Genomic DNA, 16451 nt, shown 5'->3' on the forward strand with positions numbered 1-16451 from the left:
AAATAAAGTGTTTTGCTTCTATCATTGGAGTATCTTATAGTTATAGCACAGGAGAACCCCACTTTTTTCCATCCAAAGAAGCATCATGATGGGACACTTGCATACTTTATTTTTGTTCCAGTGTCCCAATATACGTAGGCCAAAAGGAAAAAGTGTGTTTTCTATTGTTAGGGAAGCACATAGCTTTGCTGATGCACTGTCTGTGTATTTGTGTGTTTTAACCTGAAAAGGAAGGAGAGTTCATTTTGCTCATCAAAAGAAGAGTATAAAGTATCTGTGAAAAGATACATTTTTTCTTGGGGTTGTGGTTTTATTATGAAGTCATTGGGGAGCCATAAGTAAACAAGCAAAACTATAACAAAGGGGAAAACATGCCCTTTCAGAAAGTTTGTGCATGCCACTGAAAGACACACTTTTGCTTAAGGTGTGTGTATGTGTGTGTGTGTGTGTGTGTGTGTGTGTGTGTGTGTGTGTGTGTGTGTGTGTGTGTGTGTGTGTGTGTGTGTGTGTGTGTGTGTGTGTGCACCTGCAGGGGGCACCATCCGCCTGTCTGATAATCTCAACACTTTCACACAAAGGTTATACATGTTTTAAATATTATTTTGAGGAATAAATAAACACAAAATAAAATCACAGGTAGGATTTGGGTGAGAAGATCTATTTTAATTTTATCTTAGGCTAAGGGTTTTAAAAGATGATTAGCCATCAAACTTGATCTGACAAACTCTTCAGTACAATTTGATGTACTCAATGATTTTGGCCTGAGGGGGGTGGTAGCATTCCATGGGAATTACAGCTTTCATCACACTGTCCTCCCACTGCCATAGAAACAAGATGTTGAAACATAATCAGGAAACATGATTCTACATAGCCTTACACATAAATAAGGCAAGGCAAGGCAAGGCAAGTTTATTTATATAGCACAATTCAACACAAGGTAATTCAAAGTGCTTTACAGAAACATTAAAAGCTACAAGACACAATTTAAAACAATAAAAACAGTCAATAAAAAAGGGAAATAAATAAAAAATAAATAAATAAGAAAATACATTTTTTTTCCCATCAACTTGGAACAACTGCATGAGCAGACTGACTGCCAGCCAAACAAATGGCATTCCCTCCCTTTATGTCTGACTGTGTTTCACAGAGAGAGGAAATATGAACTGATTTAAAGAGGAAATAATTTGAGTGGATTTTCATGGCTACTTTTTTACTCATTAATTTCCCCTGCTCTATAACTCAATATTTTTACTGTTGATATATTTTAGCAATTACATAAAACGCCTAAGAAACAATCAATGAAACAGTTCTCCATCTTTTTCATAAACCAGGGTACTAATAAAATGTTATCATGATGGTGAGCTCCACGAATATTTGGATTGCACTGCATGTTTTAATGTTTTGGTTCCATGTGTTCACAATATCTCTTACTGCTCGCTTTTCAAAGTTGCACTGACAGCAGGGGTAATTACACACTGTCAGCTTTACACAAGGATATTTTCAGCCACACCAGATGGTTGAAGAACTATGGCACCTTTTGAAATGTAAACAGTTAACAAAGAGGCTTGATGCTTTCTTTGTTTAGCACACACAAAAAAACAAAACAAAACAAAAGAAAACAAAAGAACAATGACATTTCAAGCCCTGCTCTTCCACAGACAGACCTTATAAGATTTGGAAAATTTTAACTTTATGTTCTGAGGAATGTTCATGTAAAAAAATGCAATAATAATAATAAAATTTAAAAAAAAAATTAAAACTGGTCCCATATTCAAACAGGAACAAATTTAGAACCTTGACTCATTCTGCCTCTAAAGCAAATGATTACACTATCTTATGTTATATACAAAGAGTCACTTCTTATAAATATCTAGGCATACTGCTTGATGAGTAGTTGCCTTTAAATGTGCATACTGATGAGCTGCATTTCTATAGTGCCTTTAGTCGACTGACCACTCAAAGCTTTACAATGTTTACTTTAGATTCAGTCATTCATACACACATTGACAGAAAGGTGATGGCAGAGGCTACAATGCAAGGTACCAACCTGCCCATCAGGAGCTGTTAGGGGTTCTTGCTCAAGGACTCTTAAACAAACTCTCTGGAAGAAATCGGGCTTGAACCAGGAACCTTATGATTACCAGCTGACTGCTCTACCTCCTGTGCCATGATGCCCCTAACAGCCTCTTGAAAAAACAATATAGGTTGCAACTGCGCTTCTTTTTCTTTTCAAAAAATGATTTCCTTTTAAAGCCAGAAAGAAAACTGTGTAGAGATCATTCCTACCTGTATAAGACTATAGTAATGTGATTTATATGCATGCAACTTCACCCTTGCTTTAAAAACAGGATTCTGCATGTCACACTGCACTATGTTTTGTGCAGGTTTCAGGTTGAAGTGCAGGCTCACGCACTCGCCATTGCATTTAATATGAATCTTTAAGATGATCCTCTCTATACCAGAGGAGAATAATATGTTGTTCATTATTGCCAAGGCATTATTAGATAAACTACCTGCTTATATCTCATACCTTTTATCCTTTCATACTAGCAACGACAGTGCTGATCTACTAGGTTGCTTTCAGAACTTGGTAAAACTGCTTTCTCCTTTTACATACCTTGGACATGAAATGAGCTGCAAAAAAATCATTACCTTAGAAACGTTCTCTTCTTTGAATATTTTTGAGGGCTTTTACAAATTGCTGTGAGGGAAAAACATTGTTTTTAAAATTTACATAATGGATTTTTTTGTGTTCTACCATGTGAAAATGTTTTTTTTTTTTTTTTTTTTTTTTTTTTTTTTACGTGAATCTAATGGTGCTGCCATCTTGACCAGGACTCTCTGGAAGAAGACATCTTGTATCTCAATGGGACCATCCTGGCTCAATAAAGGACTCATAAAATAAAATAAAAATACTGGTCTTACTGTAAGGCCTGTATTACCATTCCCCTGCCGCAGAGTTTATAGAAAAGACAGTTTTGCAGTTATTTCCCCCTACAAATTTTTTTTTCCAGCAGAGAAGCAGTACAGTAGACAGTAAGTCGGCTTGGTTGTGTTGCTCAGCAGCAGTTCCTGGAATGCCTTCCTCTCCCAAGTAGAAGCGAGACTCACATTTAAGCCTTGTGTCTACTTTAGAGGATTTGAAGAGGATTACAACGAGGGATTATAAGGTGATGACATTCCCACATCTGGTCATAAGTGGATCATTAAATCACTCTCAGACTCAACAGCCTTCGAGGATTTACCCTTGGGACACTTCTCTGTCACTCTAAAATGATATAATGAGGCTCTAAGTGGGTGAACTTGAGTGTGCCAACCAGGATTCATGTTTTCCTGATTATCTCTCATACTGTAAGGGCATAAGGCCTACATAGAAAAGAGACTGGTATGCATTCTTAGATGACCATCAAACTTATATAATGAATTGATGGCCAGTAAGTGTTGATTTACTTATGTCTGTTGCTCAAAAATTAAAAATTGTTAGGTTTTACTTAATGTTATAGCTCACCAAAATAACCTGCACATTTTGCTTAAAACTGATAGAATGGCATAAAATGTGTTTATGTCAATGTATGTTTTTGGAATAACAGTAGGTAGTTAAAGCAGCATGTATAACAAGGGGTTAAATGAATATATCATTGCATATCTTTTCAAGCATGCATTTATTAGTTCTAGCATTTTTCTTATTTTATAAAATACATACAAATGATGGTAGCCCATCAAAATAACTGCTCTCTACATGCACAACTACATGAAAATGTTAAAAACTCGTACCTTACCATCCTTCACAGCCATTCATTCACATCTGCAAACAAACAGACTTGTTGTGTAGAAGTGTTGTGAGATTTCAGCTCACCTACAATATGTTTCACATGTTTGGAGTGTCATCACTGTAACTGGTGTCTCATATGATTTCCACTGAGTTATGGCTCATCCTCACTCACTCACTCATTCACTCACTCACTCACTCACATCCACAAACACTCACTTTATAAGGTGCATAACGGTCACAGCAAATGCATTTGGATAACTCGTTACATTTGCAGGTTTACACATTTTAACAGATGAAATACAATTCTTGAGAGTATTTTGCAATTCTGAAGTCCATTTATCACTTGCAATAAATGTTCCATGAACGCATTTGGCCAAAGTGAAAGAACTCTCTCCATTGGACCATTTCAAATCAGAAAAAAATCGGTAAGGAAAATGTCCACAGGTTGGAGGATATGTTCAAGCCTGTGACACAGAGGACACTTCTGTCTTGCTTGCAGAAACTGAGGTCTCATCTTCAACCATACCACCCATTCCAATAGTGCTCAGCATGCAGTTACGGAACTGGAAAAAGTGTGTAGAGTATAATTAGAAAACAAGGATTGGAGAGTGAAATGAAAAATGAATTAATAAAAAAATACATTATACAATATACCAACCTGTTTATTCATCAGCACATAAATGACAGGATTGTACAATGCTGAGCTCTTTGCAAAGAAAGCAGGAATGGCCATGGACATGGCAGTGAAGGCAGCTCCCTTATTGAAGAAGATCCAGGCAGTGAGAGTGGCATATGGGGTCCAGGCAATCAGGAAGCCAAAGACCATCAAGATGCACATACGGGTCACTTCCTTCTCAGCCTTCTGGGTAGACGCTGAGTCTTGCTGTTGTGCTGCTGCCTAAACGGTTTAGCAAAATAAAAGCAGTTGAACAAACAACCAGACATGCACCTTGCATGGCAAACTGTCAACTATACATAATATAAGTATGTAGATATGATATTGGATAAGTTATGCACAACCTCTGCGCAAAGCATCTAAACAACAGTTCTACAATTTGAACAGTGAGTACAGTGGAAGAGTAGAGTAAGCAATGGGCACTGGGCTGTTGGATGGAGGAGACAGATAACATGTCATCGGTCCAAGTCCACTATCTTTAGTGTCCCTGGTCCATTTACACTAATTTTGATGTTCACAGTGCAAAGAACATGCCTAAATGTTCTGCAAGCCAGAACTAGAACAGAGCTAAACCAGACTTACAGCTTTCACTGTCAGCACAAGGCTGCCATAAGTGAAGAAGATGATGAAGACAGGAATAAGGAAGTGGACGACAAACATGTAGATGATATATGATTCATTGTTGTAGCCTGGGGCCAGTGTGTAGTAGTCAGGTCCACATGAGCACTGCATTCCCTCAGGAAGATATCTGTGTGAGATAAGAGAACAATTTCAGCCAATAATTAGGATGTCAGCTGCCCTGTAGGCTGTTTATTCACTTAATGTCTTTACACTAAAAAAAGGAAATGTGATTTATTTGTTATAGATTTAGATCAAACTCTGTGAAGTGTGCAATGTACCTGGACCAGCCAGCTAGTGGAGGAGCAGCACAAGCCATCGCCATGATCCAAGTAAAAGCAACCCCAACTCCAGCATGAGTTGCAGTAAACTTGAAACTTCCCATTGGTTTGCAGACAACAATGTATCTCTCAACTGCCAGCACCACCAGTGACCAGAGGGCAACTTCACCTAGAGAAAAAAGTGAGGAAAAGTTACTGATTTATATTTTGTGATGGTCAAGAAATAGCATGTCCTGTAGACATTACCATTAAGCATTAAAATAAGTTCTCGTAACAGCATTGTTATAGTATCTGTAAATGAGCTCTGATCAACATTACATTTCACTGTTTCTTACACCATTTTGACAGTGCAAAAAAAATTCAGCAAAGGTTTCAGTGTTTTTAAACTCATCAAATTTAGTGGACTTCCTACATGGAGGGATTGCTCTCAGCTCTTTATTATTACTATATTTGAGTAAGCTGGTAAGCAAAGCTAGCCATGAAAGAAATAACTCTTTTACCTCCAAGAGTAGCCATGAATCCCTCAACAGCACATGCAGTTGGTCCAAGAATAAAGTAGCCATTGACAGCAGAAGTGATGGTGATGGTGAATCCAAAGCAGCACATGATCAGTCCTGCCACAGCCAAGTTGACCAGAATGAAGTTGAGAGGTTGCCGAAGTTTCTTGTTTTGAGCTGTGACCAGCAATGTTAGACCATTGATGGGAGTTCCAGTGCAGATCAGAAAAAACATATAAACAGCTAGCAGTTTGAACATGATTGGATCAGCCAAATAGTACTGTGGGTATTCAAAAGGACTCCTCACAAGGCCAGTCCTGTTGTTCATGGGAATGTAGAAGTTCTTGCCCTCGGTGCCGTTCTCCATCTTCAGTGTATGGGCAGTGCCACCACTGTGAAAGATCTGTCAGTAGTGTCGATGACCCCACAGCTTATGTTGCCTTGAGGTGATGATTTTTATACCATTCTGAGGTCATCCTCAAATTGGCAAAATCAGATTAGAGGGAGGATTGTCGGGTAGTCCGGAGGTCAAGTCAATAATTGACCTTAACACCGGATAAAGAGGTTATGACTCAAGAGTCATTTGTTTAAATTCTGTCTTCTAGGCTGCTTCTCACATCTCGATCTTTATCCCGTTGGAAAAAAAAAAAAAAAAAAATCTAAAATTTGAGGCTCAGTTTGGCAATTGACAATTTTTCAGTGATTATTTTCAGAATCTGTAGGAAAGAAAGAAAATACAATATTACGATACTGCATGGATGAACAACCAGTATGATAGTGATTTTGCACATATTGGTCAATTAAATTTGAAGTAACCGGTGTTTCATTAAAACATCAGCATCACTAATTAAAATTTGTATCTAACAGTACAATGATCAGACAACATTTGGTGAACTGTGGTAGGAACAAGCATGAGTATTGCAAATGTATTATTATGCTCAAAAACATTACAATTAAGCTGAGAATGGGTGATAATGCTGAAACTGTAACATACTAACAGTGCATTGAATTCAATGAACAGCAATTTGGAGGTCATTCTATTTTGAGCATGAGCAAGACACACACACACACACACACACACACACACAAAATGACCACTTTCTACACAATATTGCAGCTGCTCGATCAAGTGTGGACAAGATGATGAATGACAATGTACAAAACAGATCAGGTAAACTAATCCAGCAGACCTTTGCAAAATATTAAGTAAGATTTTCTGAATACTAAAACACATGAGTTGGGATAAAAGTGTGCACTGTTTAGTAATAAGATGAATCTAGCACCATCAAAGTAATTAGAATGTCTACATCTATATTTACATTTTTTTTTGGTGGGAGCTCAAGGCAAATTGTAAATAAGTACTATATGCTTTAAGGTGGTGAACTCTGGTTCATTGGATCTGATGTGCTCTCAGTGCACTGTTACCATGCCTGTACTGTGGCTAATTAAGAGATTTGAAAAATGAGGTTTCAGTCAACAAGTTAAGCTGTTTATGTGGGTAATGAGTCTGCTACTCAACTTAGCAATGTAACTCTTTCACTCTGGGTCTCTGGGGATACTTTGCATTTGCATTTCTTCCTCTCAGTATATCATGCAATATATATATATATATATATATACATATGATTTTACAGTATAAAATTTTGTATTATGATTAAAAGCTGCTTCAATCAAAGTTGCTGACCAACCTCCCCACCAGGTTTTGTGACGTTATGTGGACGGAGACTACAGCCCTGTTTCTACTAAAGTCCACCTGTTGCTATGCCCCCTTGAGTCTAGTTCGCTGGCCAAAGACCACCTTCCCACCAGGTTTTGTACAAATCTAAATCTATTTGACATTTAGTGCACTGTAGGTTTCCGAGGGAACACTTGACAAATGCAAATCTGACTGTGAATACAAACTTGAATATGAACCTCAGGGGTTCCATCATCGAGCATTTTATCCATTGAGAAGTAGCTCATACAAGAGAACCAGCACTGCATATTTTCAGAAATGGACCTGTGTCAATAGGAGAGCTAAATATTCCAGTCATGTGGTATAAACTACATTGCATGATTTGCCTCCTATATTAGTGAAGAAAATACTTTTCTTATCATAGTATTGCTTACGTATTAGCACTGTCTATATGAGTGTCTCTGTATGTTTCACATTGTACAAGCTGTAACCATATTTAAGGTGAAAATAACTCCACAAACTGAAAGAGTTGCAGGGAAATTAAATTGCTGGTGCTACTGTGGAACTGTAACATTTATGTGCAACTTGAAAACATCAATTATTTACGCCAGTCAGTATCTATGATTTGGTTTCTCCTCAGCCTGGGACATTTTAAAGCAAGCAAAACACCCTCGGGCTGCCTCCCTTGCAACTGCTTTTTTGTATGAACTATAATCATCCTACATCTCTGTTTGTTAATCTTTATCTTGAAATTTGCAGAATAGGATAAACTGTGAGTGCCAGCCCTTCAGGTAAAACTACAGTTTTAGGCTTAAATGTGTATTCTCAACCACTCATAGAGCTTAAGCTCCATTAGTCTCTGAGTGAACCATACACACACCATTAAGTTTAGATCAGCACGATTTGTGTGGGCTACACATTGTCAACACAATTTCAGCTACAGCCAAATAAGATAAATTTGGTTCTGGTTGGTCAGGCAGTTGGTTAGTCCCCTCTCAAATGTTCTAGCTTCCTAAACATCTTGATCAAGTTTAGTAATTGAATCCCATTTCAAGTATTTGGACCTTCCAAGCAACAGAGAAAGCAGCATTTGTTCTTAGGTTGTGCTAGCCATCTTCAACAACTTTTTATAGACTATGCTTCAGCAGTGGTTGAGTTTCCCAGTAATATTGACTGTCAAGTCTCGTGGCTGACAGTGAAAAACCTCCCCTCCCATCAGAGGATTACAACTGCTGGCATGAAGTTAACCACCCACTCGGACAAGATTGGAAACTTGAACTGGGGTATTTTAAGGCTGCATGCTGTCCACCTGATGGCACTGGACATAATATGCAGGTTTGCCTGTGGCAGGGTTAAACTTTAAAGTAGGCATTCACTCCTGACGCCTGATGGCAGCAGTGTAACTGGGCTGTGAAAAACTGTAATTAGAACTAATTAGTGTTCACTAGGAGACAGAAAGCCCTCCCCATTCTCTCACCACTTACAGACTAAATCATATGCTGCTCTATCCTAATCCTAATTCTTATCAGAGATGCTTGCACAACCTCATATCACAATTGTTAATAACACCGCATTCTACAACAGAAGATATGATAGCCACTCTCACAAAAATTTCCACTGCCAATTACACAAACCAAGGCTGTTAAACCATATTTTTAAATTATTACAGTAGCCATTTCAGGATGTCTTTTTTCCCCTTTTTTCAACTCTGTGACTTATGAGACATCGTCTTGGATAGGAAGCATTCCTGGACGTGTGAATGTAGAATGTTTTGGAACTTGAGTGCACTGACACCAATATTTATATAGCTAAGCTCTATCCTGACATAATCTAAAGGCCCAGAGATATATATGGTGCCAATATGTTGCATTAGCATGTAGAACAGAGAGGAGATGAGTCACTGGCCAGCAAATTCCTCCCAACCCAACATCAGCAATAGTATGGTTTTACTTTATTACAGCCAGTCCAGTACAATTAAGACACACACTGGGCTGAATCCAACCAGGGAGCACTAAGCTAATGAAATCAACATCCATATGGTCATAATCCTACTAGCACCAGTCTGCCTTATAGGTGTTATTAAACAGAAGTTATATACCCAGAAGAAAATTAGGAATTTGCTCTCCTACTATTAAGATTGGGTTACAAATATATTATCAATGAACACAAATGTAAAGAATCTTTCTTCCTGTGTGTACATGTCAGAACACACACACACACATTTTTTGGGTGAGGCATGCCTATATTTTAAACATTTAATTGAAATAAATACTGTACGTATCTATTTTCAACAAATTGTATACATTATTCATTGTTCCATATAGAACAAGTCGACATATGTCAAAATTAAGGCTTATAGAAAATAAGATGAAAAACAATATGAATGAATAATAATAAACCACGTTTTATTTTTATGGCAATATTCCCTTTACCAGATGTAATTTTTCCAGTGGTGGATATCTCATTTTGGAATGAACATCTTCAAATGACACTGTGTAGATGTGTCTATTTTGATTATGTTTGCACTGATACAAGAGACTGAATATTTTCTAATGTAGGGAATAAAATACAGGCCTGTTCCAAGGTTATTTTCGGTTTTGCTTTGTTTTGTTTTTTGTTTTATTTGTGTTTTGTTTTGTTTGTTTGTTTGTTTGTTTGTTTGTTTTTTGGATGATAACAAAGAATCTTATATATATATATATATATATATATATATATATATATATATATATATATATATATATATATATATATGTATATACACACTACTCACAAAAAGTTAGGGATATTCGGCTTTCGGGTGAAATTTCAGGATAAACCTAAAATGCATTATAACCTTTACAGGTGAACTTAATGTGACCTTCTGTAAACTTTTGAATGCACATGTCCAACTGTTCAATGTTTCAGTACTTTTTGCACAAGTTGCTGTTCTCTAACAAGGAGTTTAACGGCAAAATTCACATCAGGTGTTTGATGCTCCAGCGCATCGAGGTCGTATCATTAGGGAATGGCTGCTGGAGACTGGGGTACCTCAGATGGAGTGGCCTGCACTTTCTCAGACCTGAATCCCATAGAAAACCTATGGGATCAGCTGAGTCACCGTGTAGAGGCTCGGAGCTCTGTACCCCAGAACCTCAATGTCCTGAGGGCCGCCCTTCAAGAAGAGTGGGATGCCATGCCTCAGCAGACAATAAGTCGACTTGTGAACAGCATGAGACGTTGTTGTCAAGCTGTAATTGATGCTCAAGGGCACATGACAAGTTATTGACACTGACATTTTTTGTTGTGGTATATCCACCACTGTTGTTGGCTTGTTTCAAGAAATTGTTTGAGATGAGGAAATCACCAGTGTATGCTTCTACTTAAATTCCCTACTTTCATGATATAATATCACTGTAGCGTGAACATTTTACATTTTCCATAAATTTCACCCAAAAGCCAAATATCCCTAACTTTTTGTGAGTAGTGTATATATATATATATATATATATATATATATATATATATATATATATGTGTGTGTGTGTGTATATATATATATATATATATATATATATATATATATATATATATATATATATATATATATATATATATATATATATATATACATATACATATACATATGATTTGAGGAATTTCTGTGTAATTTTATATCAAGTGCATTCCAAGTACATGGCAATCCAACCTGAGTCTTACTGGTCAGATTGGAATTGGTGCACTAAAGAAAAACATGTCATATAAACCTAGTATCTCTCTACCATTTACTCAGTTATTATGACTTGTCAAAGTAAAATGAAAATAAGGTGTTTTTTGTTTTTTTTCTTAAACAAAAAAGCTGCCCTGGTATTTTTCAAACGACTATGATGGGAAATTATCAAAAGAACAATCAGATATATTTGGATGCATGCATTTATTTGACTACATTTATAATTTTAGAAGCATTTATAAAATATGTACAATGATGACATACAATTGGCCAGCAAAATAAATGCTGACCTACAAAAAATAAAATGCCAACACAGAAGAACAGAGCTTTTTAAAATAATTTTCATACTGTATTGTAGTGGCATAATATGCAAGCCTGCTATGAATATACATGTATCATCAAAATATAGGAAACACCAGGATAAAGGCTTCCTTTGCTTAGGGTGGCTCTGTGATGCTGTGTAGTTAGTCTGAATATTCTCTACAGGGCAAGTTAGTGGAATCACTACTAATCTAAATTCTGAGTCCTTGTGCTGGTGGTGCTATTAGGGCTGATTGGACTCACACTCAGGTAACACACCCCACATTTTATAGAAGCATAAGGGCCTCTCAGTGATGTTGGATTTACAAAGGTGTTTCCTTTGTTTTGACAGTACTGTGTATATTGCTCTCCTTCTCTTGAGGTGTTCCAGTGATGCAGTAGCAGCCTGTCGTAATCTGATAGAAAGTCCTTGTGATCCAATAAAGAGTGATGTCAGTCTCTGTATTGAAATGTTAAATGTCCATGTGAAAAATCCATCAGAGTTGTTGTGAGTCTTCTAGGCTTGAGAAACAGAGGACACTTCTGTCTTGCTGGCTGATACTGAGGTCTCATCCTCCACCATGCCACCCATTCCAACAGTACTCAGCATGCAGTTACGGAACTGGAAACAGAGCATATAGTACAATCAGATCATGAAGAAGCAGTGCACTCACCAAACAGAAAATCTTAATATCTTATAAGGTTCTGTACTACATCCTGGCTGCACTGGATAACCTATCCTCCCTAAAGAGCCAAAGGTTTAAGTCAAGCTTGCCACTGTATTCTACACTCAGCAGGTGAGGATCTGCCTGCAAGCCCTCTAGAGATGAGCTGCAGCATATCTGTTTGCTCATCAGCACATAGATAATAGGATTGGACAAAGCTGTGCTCTTTAAGAAAAGGGAAGCAGGTGTGGCTGAGAATGTGACTCCCTTGCTAAAGAAGATCCATGCAGCAAAGCTGCATCGCGGTCCAGCCAACGAGGAAGCCACTACCATCAAGGTGACATACATGTAACTTTAATTTCATTTGCAAATGAATTAATTAATGATTTTAAAGCTGAATCGGTGCTTCCTGACCCTTATCTTAACTACAGCCATAACCAAGACACACCAAACCAAAACCACAGCCTGGGAAGCAGTGCTGTCAGTCAACAGTGGGGGCAAAAAATGAAGAAAGCGGCCACTGGTATCCACGCTTCTGTCCTCCTGCACATCGTCCACTGAGCACTATTCACAATTTAACTCCAATTACTCCATTTAGTTTGTTGATGTTACAACGTAGATCCCAGGCGTTAATGCAATTAATGGTTATTACTGAACACTAGTAAAGCGGACTGTTACATAATAGGAAATTGACAGAGTGTCGCTATACTGTATATCAGCACTCATGAAGCACCTCTCGTCCAATCAGATTGTGCCACCAGACAAACTGCTGTATAAAGTACTCCCAAGTAGTCTTCTCACTTCTGAACCATGAATTACGGTCAAATCCTGCACTTTGTCTTTTGTTTCCATCTTTCTCAAATGATAGTGTTTCAAGCTAAGATATTCAATTGATCCCTGCTATGGGAGCTGCTACAGCAATAAAATGACAAACAACTGACCTGTTTATTCATCAGCACGTAGATAACAGGATTAAACAAGGCAGAGCTTTTTGAGAAGAAGGCAGGAATAGCCATGGACTGAGCAGTGAAGGCAGCTCCCTTGTTAAAGAAGATCCATGCGGCAAAGCTGGCATATGGGGTCCAAGCTACTAAAAATCCCAAAACCATCAGGAAGCACATGCGTGTCACTTCCTTCTCAGCCTTCTGGGTGGATGCTGAGTCTTGTTGCTGGGCTGCAGCCTAAAATGTATTTAAATAGACCACCAGAGAGGAGGATAGTTAGACTGACAGGCTCACTGTTTTCGGCAGTGTATTATAAAGTCTGGGCTGCGTCCTGTGATTCATTACAGTAAATGCATTAAAATAAATCGTTCAGTAAAATGAAAAAAATCAGTCAACATTATTGATGATGTGCTTGAAAGCCGGCATATTTTACTACTGGTACTACAAAAAAGAATACTTGGTATTGCAAAGGAATTAATCAACCCTGTACACCAAGGCCCAAACGCCCATATTGAGAGGTGGTTTTGGCGATACTGTACACTGTAAGAGGGAAAGCTGTAAAGTTAAATTAAATTAAATTAAATTAAAAATAAGCCAACTGTTTGCCAGCTATTGGCTCAATAACATGATTTGAGTATCCACACTAAATTTTAGATCATTTAGATCAAGTCCTAATTTTCTGTTTTTTAATTATTATAAAGAATAGCAGCCTTACAGCTTTCACTGTCAGCACAAGGCTTCCATAAGTGAAGAAGATGGTGATAACTGGAACACAGAAGTGGCAGCTGAACATGTACATGACATATGACTCATTGTTGAAGCCTGGGGCCAGGGTGTAGTAGTCAGGTCCACAGGAGCACTGCATTCCTTCAGGAATATACCTGTTTGAGAATTCAGAGGGACAGCAGAGAGCAGAGATAAGTGGTCACAAAACAAGCTCTAGGAAGTATACATGAACTACATGTTAGATTTAGAGGCAGCTGATGCTGATACCTGGACCAGCCAGCTAGTGGAGGAGCAGCACAAGAAAAGGCCATGATCCAGGTAAAAACAACTCCAACTCCAGCATGAGTTGCAGTGAACTTGAAACTTCCCATTGGTTTGCAGACCACAATATATCTCTCAACAGCCAGCACTACCAGTGACCAGAGGGCAACTTGACCTGTGATGAAATAAAAAATAAACATGTCTGGTAATATGTTTCTATTGTGCTTATGTTTTAATCATTGCATGTGTAGAATATTAAACACATTATGGAAAAATGCACATCTTTCCCAAAGACAAGAGTGTAGTATGGTAAAAGTTATTTTTTTTATACCTCCAAGAGTAGCCATGAAGCCCTCAACTGCACAACCCATTGGCCCAAAAATAAAATAGCCATTAAGAGCAGATGTGATGGTGATGGTGAATCCAAAGAGGACCATAACCAATCCAGCCACAGCCAAGTTGACCAGGATGAAGTTAAGAGGTTGCCGGAGCTTCTTGTTCTGAGCTGTGACCACCAGCGTCAGAGCGTTGATGGGGAAGCCAAAACAGATCAGCATAAACATGTAAGCAGCGAGTAGTTTGAATTGCCATGGATCTGCCAGGTAGTACTGTGGATATTCAAAAGGACTCCTCACAAGCCCTGTCCTGTTGTTCATGGGAATGTAGAAGTTCTTGCCCTCGGTGCCGTTCTCCATCCTCCTTGAATGCAAAGACAGACTATGTACTGTTTTGCTCGTGTAGTGATGAGGCGCTCTATAGATGCAGTTACAGTAGGTGTTAGTTTTATACCTTTTCAAAAGTGGATTACATGAGGATTAAGGTCTGAAGTTTAAGTCTAGTTGTTAACTCAATTTAATCCCGGATGAAAGAGCTTTATATCATGACCCTCTTGACTTCTGCGATGAAAAAAAAAATTCTACGATCCGGCCTCTGTTTGAAATATTTGGATGAAATGGAAGGAACAGGCATTTCTTTACAATTTTTGGTCACAATGATGAATTTTATCTTGAAAATCTGGATTTCTGTTTTCATCATCAGGTATACCATAACATTTCTTCTAGTATGTTAATTCATATATTGGCACTGATTAGTGATTGAATCATCAGTTTGAATTATGAAATGTTGATCTTTTCACACTGAAAATATTATGATATTGCAAATGTATCTGAAGTTTTATTTTTGGGAGGAGCTGAAACCATTTTTTCTTGGCTTTGAGATTTTTCCACATTTGTCCCATATTTGTTGCAACATGTAAGAAATGTGTCTAGCTTCAAACAAAATATCCTGGGATGCTTTTATTTACTGTCAAATTTGATAGATAGATAGATAGATAGATAGATAGATAGATAGATAGGTCGGCTTCTACCCAGAACGCTGAGAAGGAAGTGACAGGCACATGCATCTTGATGGTCTTTGGCTACCAAGTGTCCTGAGTCTTATATGTCAGTTTCCCCTGGATCTTCTTCAACAAGAGAGCTTTCACTCATCAACTGCATTCCTCTTTCCATTTAATTCAAAGGGGGATACTGTGACATGCTTGTAATGTCAGTGTGAACTTGAAATGAATGCAGTGAATGCAATGTATGCTGATTGTAACTTTGACTCTCCCTGCCATCAGAGACACGGCTTTTGCTTAAAAAATCTGAGATATGAAGCTAAGAGAGCTCAGTCAGGAAGACGGTCTCCTTGCACATGATTTTATGTCACAAGCACAGTTTCCCACCAGCTCATTCCTTTCTTCATCCAATCACAACGTGACAGGCTCGCCTTTAACCAATCACTTGTAAGCTGTCAAACTTTCAGGGCTCTATTTACACGATCTAAGCGCACAGTCTGAAGAGCATGGCGAAAGTGCGTTTACGGTATGTCCAAGTCCACTTTTTTTATTTTAAAGGCGAAAAGGGTCGTTGCACGGTTCAGATGAGTTGTGCTTAGTCTCATAATAAATCATTCGTGTTTCTTGGACGTAACATGCCGTAAACCAATTGGAATGCCATCTTTCATTGCGTTTAAAATCCATGCGCGCTTGCACCTTGGTGGACTGCTATTATAATGGCGCATTTGCCAGGTTAGACGGAAGTCTTCTCTGCAGACGAAACCGATCTGCTCGTGCACGATGTGAAAGCGCAGACCGTCTTCAGCAACAGCAGGATTCCATCAAAGCTCCCCGAGGTGAAGCAGGCGTCGCTGTGTGCGTAAAAAGGCATTCCTATGTGCGTAAAGGCATCCCTATGTGCTTAACAAGCAGAGTGTACGCGCATTGTGAACCTGTAGGTGCGCGTTATTATCTTGCTAATGTGTCCTTAAAATAAGAGAGAAAACTGTGC

The 16451-nt window shown here is 38.2% G+C and overlaps 2 protein-coding genes across 2 annotated transcripts; both read right to left on the reverse strand.

Annotated features, from left to right (window-relative positions):
* Positions 1 to 4230: 4230 nt before the first annotated feature.
* LOC115359182 (green-sensitive opsin-like) lies at positions 4231 to 6211 on the reverse strand. The gene is made up of 5 exons (XM_030051529.1): positions 5848 to 6211; positions 5348 to 5516; positions 5031 to 5196; positions 4431 to 4670; positions 4231 to 4335 (listed from the first exon to the last, which is right to left on the reverse strand). The coding sequence occupies exons 1-5, from the start codon at positions 6209 to 6211 to the stop codon at positions 4231 to 4233; spliced, it is 1044 nt and encodes a 347-aa protein (XP_029907389.1).
* Positions 6212 to 11881: 5670 nt separating this feature from the next.
* On the reverse strand, positions 11882 to 14862 carry LOC115359184 (green-sensitive opsin-like). Its single transcript, XM_030051532.1, has 5 exons — positions 14456 to 14862; positions 14131 to 14299; positions 13853 to 14018; positions 13135 to 13374; positions 11882 to 12150 (listed from the first exon to the last, which is right to left on the reverse strand). The coding sequence occupies exons 1-5, from the start codon at positions 14817 to 14819 to the stop codon at positions 12046 to 12048; spliced, it is 1044 nt and encodes a 347-aa protein (XP_029907392.1). The 5' UTR covers positions 14820 to 14862; the 3' UTR covers positions 11882 to 12045.
* Positions 14863 to 16451: the final 1589 nt, after the last annotated feature.

The sequence above is a fragment of the Myripristis murdjan genome, chromosome 5 (assembly GCF_902150065.1).
Source record: "Myripristis murdjan chromosome 5, fMyrMur1.1, whole genome shotgun sequence".
NCBI lineage: Eukaryota > Metazoa > Chordata > Actinopteri > Holocentriformes > Holocentridae > Myripristis > Myripristis murdjan.